The sequence below is a fragment of the Lepidochelys kempii genome, chromosome 14 (assembly GCF_965140265.1).
Source record: "Lepidochelys kempii isolate rLepKem1 chromosome 14, rLepKem1.hap2, whole genome shotgun sequence".
NCBI lineage: Eukaryota > Metazoa > Chordata > Testudines > Cheloniidae > Lepidochelys > Lepidochelys kempii.
In genome coordinates, this window is record NC_133269.1 from 41,258,420 (window position 1) to 41,265,819 (window position 7,400).

The 7,400-nt window shown below is 56.8% G+C and overlaps 1 protein-coding gene across 6 annotated transcripts; it reads left to right on the forward strand.

Moving 5' to 3' along the window:
* The first annotated feature begins 322 nt into the window (after positions 1-322).
* Positions 323-5,764, forward strand: MRPS18B (mitochondrial ribosomal protein S18B). Of its 6 annotated transcripts, XM_073311195.1 has the most exons (8): positions 387-476; positions 1,578-1,723; positions 1,982-2,132; positions 2,553-2,650; positions 4,050-4,118; positions 4,449-4,605; positions 5,134-5,193; positions 5,360-5,764. In XM_073311195.1, the coding sequence occupies exons 3-8, from the start codon at positions 2,045-2,047 to the stop codon at positions 5,572-5,574; spliced, it is 687 nt and encodes a 228-aa protein (XP_073167296.1). In that variant the 5' UTR covers positions 387-476; positions 1,578-1,723; positions 1,982-2,044; the 3' UTR covers positions 5,575-5,764. The 6 variants fall into 6 exon arrangements, with proteins under 6 accessions (XP_073167294.1, XP_073167293.1, XP_073167298.1 ...); XM_073311193.1 differs by lacking the exon at positions 1,578-1,723 and having other exon boundaries at positions 323-476; positions 4,280-4,605; positions 5,360-5,491; XM_073311192.1 differs by lacking the exon at positions 1,578-1,723 and having other exon boundaries at positions 328-476.
* Positions 5,765-7,400: the final 1,636 nt, after the last annotated feature.

A 7,400-nucleotide genomic window follows, 5' to 3' on the forward strand; every position in this document is an offset into this window, starting at 1 on the left:
CGACGGTTGTGACGCAGTTAGGAAGGGGCCCCAGCGCGCGTGCGCGAAGGGGAAAGGCGGGTGACTGGGCTCGGCCGGCGGGCAACACCCTTGCGGAGGTGTCACGAGACTCTCTATACCGCGCATGCGCGGGGGTGGGGCCGGCTGAGTCTCCTGAGCTGTCGTCCTACAGGTTGTACGCATGCGCGGCCAACGCCCAGTATTGTCTTGATCTTGTGGCGCAGTTTTTATTCCACTCCTATCTGTGCGCAGGCGCACCAACAAAATGTATGCGCGCATGCGCAATGATCATCTTGCCCTTTGGTCACGTGCAAGAAGATGGCTGCTATCAAGGCCGTTTTGATTTGTTAGTCACCACGCATGCGCACAGATCACCGTAGCGCACGATGGCGGCTTCCAGGGGCACCATGTTACTGCGAAGGGTCGCGAGTAGCCTGCCTGGGCTGGCTCTGCTCCCGAGGCTCTTCTGGGCTCAGGTGAGGAGCGGGGATAAGGGGGCCGGCCGGGGCCATGTGCTGTCATTGCATGTATCACTTTGTTGGGTGGCGTCATTCTGCTGTACCGGAAATGTCCTCAGTGATGTCATTGTGCCATGGTGGACGAAGTGTGATGTCAGAGTTGCCCTGCACCAAAATCACTTGCTATGATGTCATCATGCCATGAGGGGGCACCGTGGCATCATGATTGTCATGCCATGAGGTTATCACAGCCTAGGGGTAGGGGGAGTGTGACATAATGCCTGCCGTGCTGTGAGGTCATCACTCCACAGGGTGGCAGCATGACAGGGCTGCTGTGGTATGAGGTCATCATGCCAGGAGCAAGGCAGCGTGACATCATGGCTGCCATGCTGTAGGGTTATCTTGCCACGAGGTGGCAGCGTGATATCATAGCTGCCATGCCGTGAGGTCATCATGCTAAGGCGTGGCAATATGATATCATGGGTGTCATGCTGTTATGGTGCTGTGTGGCATTGGGCAACATGATGTGACGTGGCATTGTCCTGTTGTGACCCCACAAGGGTGGGTCAGGCCGCCCGTGTGAGACGAGGTGACATTATTGCTGTTCCCAAAGTCCCCCTGCCATGACATCGCCCTGCAGTGCTGTGGTTATGCACTTCAGCATAACACAACACAGTTATCCAGGGCCGAGCCAGACTGTCAACTTGATTGCTGGGCAGCGCCAGATCAGCATTGCAGCAGGATATGATGTTCCCCTGGCATGGTGTTATTCCATTGCGCGGCATCGCTGTGTCACATGGGATCTCAGCGCCCTGTTGTTGTGGGGTCCTGCAGGCTATCTTGCCTTTGAGGCATGAGCTCACTGGGCCACCCACCTTAGACACAGTTTCCTGCTGCTGTTTCCATGCAGTGTCCAGCAACTCTGGACAGGGCAGATGCAGACAGCAGATCCATTTGTCCTTACTCTGTGGTTTTGTTTTGTTTTTCTTTCTTAAAACTAGCTGGGAAATTAAATGCAAAAAATATTGTTAAAGTTGCTTGCTGAAAAGATCATGCTAGCATTTTCCAATCCCATGTATAAAATCTTTCATATTCACTAGCCCTGCTGTTTTATCACAGAGTGGCATGGGCTCTGCTGAAATGCAGCCTCCTTTGGGTGAAGCACAGCAGTTAACCACTGCAGAGCGGAGGGAAGAATTCAGCCAAGAGCACTGGGACAAATCGTTGTGCCTGCAAAGCCCAGTCGGTGCAATTTTCAGTGATGGGTGAGTGATTCTCCCCTCCGCTATGCAGTGTTGCTGTGTGGCTATTCCCCAACTGCCCCACCCCAGAGGTGGCCGCATTTCTGTGATGGGTGAGTTAACCCCCTCTGCCCCCGTGCCATGTTGCTGTTCCCTAGCTGTTCCACACCAGAGGTGGCTGCATTTCATTGATCCTTATTTAATATCCTAGATGCAGTAGGGACAGCTGCTCTTTGAGGTGGTCTGATCCTTTCTCTCCTTTCCTGACTCGGCCTTTCTTAGGCTGCTCCTGCTGCTTCGCTCCTACGGCTCCAGCGCCCCGTGCTCCGGGTATTTAGCACAGAGATGGACCCAACCACGTCAGCAGAGCCAGTCACCTTTGACACTGAATCACGCTTTAAGGAGAAACCCTGGGAGTATCTAGAGACAGAAGGTATCCAGCCAGGAGCTGCGGAGGGGTTGGTGCTGGGCTTTGGACCTGCTGCTTCACAGGCTGGCAGCACCAAGGGTAACCTTGTAAGGGGCTCAGGTTTCCTGGAAGTGGTCTAAGAGTTAGAGTGGCATGGGAAGCAGACCTGGGATCCAGGATTCTTGGGTTCTATCCTGTGCCCTGGGAGGGGAGGAGAGTCTAGTGGTTTAGAGCAGGGGGCTGGGAGTTCGGACACCTGGGTTTCCATCTCTGGACCCAGACTCTCAGTATGATCATTGGCCATCCTCCTCCCACTGTGACTCAGTTTCCCCATCTTCCCCATGATGCAACAGAGGCAGCACTCCCTCATGTTCTCTAGGATCCTCGGTGTGAACCCCACTTGGGAATGGCTAACTCTCCCCTCCCCCCACCCCACCCCTGCAGAGTACATCGAGAGATACGGCGACAAACCCATCTGGTTCGGCTATCGGCGTAACCACAAGGGACCCATCCCCCCACAGAAGACCCGCAAGACCTGCATAGTGAGTGTGCAGCCCCACACCTTCCCTTGCCCCTCAGCTTGGGCAGGGCTTGGGGCCAATGACTGGCACACCTGTCGGCTGCCCAGGCTCCAGGAGACACATGGGGGAGCCAGTGGACACCCAGACTCCACCCTATGGCATGAGCTGTCCTCATCAAGGCTGGTCGGAGAGATGCCAGCAAAGAAAGAGGTCCTGAGTCTAGTGGTTAGAGCAAGGGGCTGGGAGCCAGGACTCCTGAGTTCTATCCCCTGCTCTGGGTGGGGAGGGGGTCTAATGATTAGAGCAAGGGGGTTGGGAGTTGACTCCTGGGTTTTGTCTGCAATCCAGGAAGAAAGTGTGGCTCTAGTGCAGTGGCCTTCAAACTGTGGGGTGCACCGTCTGGGGGGGCACGGAGGAACCTTCGGGAGGGGAGGGGTGAGGTCAGCCCCCATAGTGCGGGGAAGGGTGGAGAGAGAGCACCATCCAGCTCCACTGTGCCCCCAGCTCCACTCCAGCCCCACACCTTGCTGCAGCTTGAGCTCCACTCCCAGCAGCAGCCCCACAGTTGTTCCCTTGTGGGGAGTGCAGCGGACAGGTTCCATTACAGGTAAGGCGGGGGGGTGACAGAAAAAGTTTGGGGATCACTGATCTAGTGGTTAGAGCAGGGGGCCTGGGAGCCAGGACTACTGGTGCTGGGAGGGAAGTAGGGTCTCTAGTGGTTAGAGCAGGGTGCGGGGGCGTATAGAAGTGGGAGCAGAGTGAAAAGCGGATCAGAAAGGTGCGGTTTGATGAGAGGGCGGGAAGGTAAATTGGCAGGTGACACCAAACAAGGAGGAGTTTGAAGGTCAGCAGGACCCAGAGAACTTAATCCTTTAGCAGCTGGTCCACAGGGGTCGGAATCGTCTCCAGCGAGTGTTGGAAAGGGACCAGGATGGGGGAGGCTGGAGAAGAGTCTAGTAGGATTTGAGGGCACAGCTGGCGAGGATACCCGGCCACTGGAGCGGGGCTGCTGTGCCCACCTCTGCTGGGTGACCATAGGCAAGTCGCTGTCCTTTTCTGCCTCAGTTTCCCCATGTGTAAAATGGGGTTAAAGACAGCAAAGTGCTTCGTGATCTCCAGATGTAAAGCCCTCGGGAAGAGTTTGGGATTATTATAATAGCAGGGGACAGATGCTTCAGGGCATGAGGAAGGACAGGAAGGCCATTCTATGGAGGCAGGCTATTCCATACCTGACCACTAGGGGTTGCTTGCACCTTCTCCTTTGGCTAACCACTGCCAGAGAAAGGATACCGGGCTAGATGGGCCCATGGGTCTGGCCCACCATGAGTGTTGCTTTGTGGTATATGGGGACCACCGCTGGCTGGGATGTGAGCAGGGTGGAGAGGCGGCTCAGCTCTGACAGTCTCGTTTGGTTCCCCAGAGAGGAAAGAAGATTGTGGGGAACCCCTGCCCCATCTGCCGAGACCAAAAACTCCACGTGGACTACAGGGTAAGGGGCCGAGTCCGACTCAGGTCCTTCCAGCCCCTCCCCACCCCCAGGCAGGGCCTGTGACCCCCATCCCTCGACCTGGGGAGAAAACATGCGTGGTCTGAGTTCCTTGGGCACAGCTCTATGATCCTCCACCCCTGCTCTGTAACCCTCTTCCTAAGACCTGCCCTGTCTGTATGATACCTTCCCCTTTGCCCCTGCCCTGGCTGTATGATCCCCTCTTTCCCCTCTGCCCCGACTCTGTGATCCCCACTTCTTTCCTCAGGCTGGCCCTTCCTGTATGGTCCCTTCCTTCCCCGGCTCTTTGTGAAACCTGGTGTCCCCCAGCAGCCCGGTGTCCTCTCTACGGCGCCAGCCTCTTTCCGCCAGGCCCTGCGCCTGCTGCTCACAGCTCCACTTCTGCCTCTCTCCCCCCCGCAGAATGTGAAGCTCCTAGAGCAGTTCATCTGCTCCCACACCGGCATCACCTTCCATCCCACACGCACAGGTACATTGTTCGTCCTCTGCCCAGGGGGGCTTGGAGTCCGCCACAGGGAACCACTTTCCCAGTCAGACCAAAGGGGTGGACGGGGAGCCATCTGCCTGGTTCAGGGCGGGACCCAAGAGAGAGGAAGCAGGGGCAGCATGAGGGCTGGGGTAGTGCAGAGGTGGAGGAGAATAGCCCAAGAGGCCAGGGGATAGTCTGTGGGGGGGGGGGTACCAAGAGGTGGGTGGGATGGGGATCCTTGAGGGCAGGGGGAGAGAAGGATGAAACTGACAAAGGAGGTGACATTTCCCATCTGGTCCCATCCCTCCATGGGGAAGCATTGCCCACTACAGCCTGTTCCCCAGGGAGATGGAGATGCCCCATCCAGCCCAGCCCCCACCTGGGGAACCCTCTTTGTCCCTTGGGGCCCTGTCTGTCCCTTTTAGAAATGGAAAAGGAGCCTCTGGATCAATTTGCCCCAGAATTGGCTCCCCAAACCCCATGGTCTCTTTGTTCTCTGAGACACGCTACCCTCTCCTTCCGCTGCAGGCGTCTGCATGAAGCAGCATAAACGCTTGACCCAGGCAATCTACCAAGCTCGTGACCATGGTGAGTAGAGAGCTGGATATGACCAAGTGGGAATAGCAGGGGGCTGCGGGTTAGAATTGAGGGGCACCGGCAGCACTGGCGGGGAGCCCAGGGCTGTGTGTGGGGAGCAGGGCTGTGGATGGGGATTGACCCGTCTTGCTTACCAGCTGCTTTTCCTCCCCCCAAGGGCTCCTGAGCTTCCACATCCCCTTGGTGACGCTGCAGGGTGAGGACTACACTAACCAGCACCAGGCAGTGGCCAAGACGCCCCCCGCCCTCTCCCTGCAGAGCCAGACACCCTGGTACCCCTGGTATGAGTGGCAACAGCCGCCCGAAAAGGACATTGCCAGGATCCGCAGGATCTACAAGGACTATCTGAAGGAGGAGACCGGCCTGGCATGAGGGCCCAGGGAAGGACTGGAGGGAGTGTCCTGGGGCGTGGGGAATGGGCCACTTCTGGGGAAGCTAGGGCCTTCGGCCTCACCTGACAAGCTGGCCCTAGTCCCAAGCCCTCCAGGGATAGCGCTGGAGCTGCCCAGCTCCCGGCCATGACTTGTCCAAGCCTTCAGTGGAGAATAAACTGGAAGCTGTCGGCAGTGACTCCCTGTGTTTATTCACCCTGTGCTGGAATGGGATATGGGGTCTTTCTCATTTAGTGGGCACAAGCTCCCATCCACCCCCAGAGCAGAGGAACTGGTTGGCTATGGGAGTGGGGAATGGGCCATGAGGCCTTTTCCCCCTTAGGGGATGTCAGCTCTGATCCACCCCTAGGGCAGATGAATTGGCTGGCTATGCAGGTGGGGAATGGGACACTGGGCCTTTCACCTCTAGGGGGTGCCAGCTCCAATCTGGCCCCAGCTTAAATGTATTTTCACACATCTCTGGGATGTATGGTCAGGCTCTTCCAGGAGAGCCAGCTGGGGCCCATGCCTGCCAGGGGCCTCTCTGATCATGTGCTCTCACCATCTCTTCCCCAGATGCCCCATGGTAGCAGCAGGAAGTTGGAACAGGTCTGGCAGATGAAGGTCCTGTGTGGGGAAGGGAAGCAGAGCAGTGTCAGGCCCCATAGCGGAAACCTCAGCTCAGCTGATGGCATAGCACATAGCATGTCTACTCCCTGACCGACCTACCATGCAGCCCACCCAGTCCCAGGCGCGCACCAGAACAACCACACTTGGACAATTGCAGACATGCAACTCACAATGGACCCACTCGATCAGACGCACAACACGCCTGCCTGCCTGTTCACAGATATGTAGCCTGCCTACAGGGCACCTATCCACAGTTGCCTCAACTGAGATCAGGGCCCTGTTGTGCCGGGCGCTGCCCAGACACACAGCGAGAGACAGTCGCTGCCTGAAAGCTCTTGCAGGCTGAACAGAAGAGGTAGAGGAAGGCTCATCCCCATTTTACAGATAGGGAACCTGAGGCTTCTAAAGGTACAAGGGCTTGCCCAGAGAGTCTGTCAGAGTTGGGAATTGAACCCCAATCTCGAGTCCCCAGCCTGCAGCTCCCCTCTGCTGTCATAGTGTTGCCTGTCCTAACCCCCTCAGTGGGCTAGGGAACCCCTTCTATCAGGGTTCTCCCTTTCCATGCCAGATGCTCCCATAAATCCTAGGCAGCTGGGATCCCAGATGCCACAGTGATGGCCATAGTATAAAATAGGAGATGGGTCAGAAAAGTCTTTTGGGGGGGTGGCCTATAGAGACTCCCATTCTGTGGTACTGAGCTCCCTCTTGCAGCCTGATCTGGGGGCTATGCTCTCTTTAGGGATGGGGACAGTGGTGTTGCCATGATATTCCCCCTGCCCTGGTCACTGCAGCCTATCCTGAAGTGGGGGAATCTATCTGTGGGTGGGAGGGGAGGTCCCCACAATTGCCTCTTCCCCTTCCCCAACCACCGTGGTTGACAGGAGGTGCCCTCTTCTTTAATTGTGAGGGGTGGAATGGCTGGCCCTTTACAATATTCCTCCCTCATCCTGGTGACCAGCCCGGAGGTGGGGGTGTCCCCCAGGATTGGATGGGTCACCTCTATAATACACCCTTGGATGAAACAGATCAGGGTTGGGAGTGGAAGGTCTGTTACTGAGGGACCAGTGTTATTATGGGGGAGACAGACTGAGGGGGCCCTTCCACTGGGAGATCCAGACTAAGAGTGTCTCATCATTTGAGGGGATGTCAGACTGTTATAAGTGGCTCTCCAATATTGGGGGACTAGACTGTAAGGGG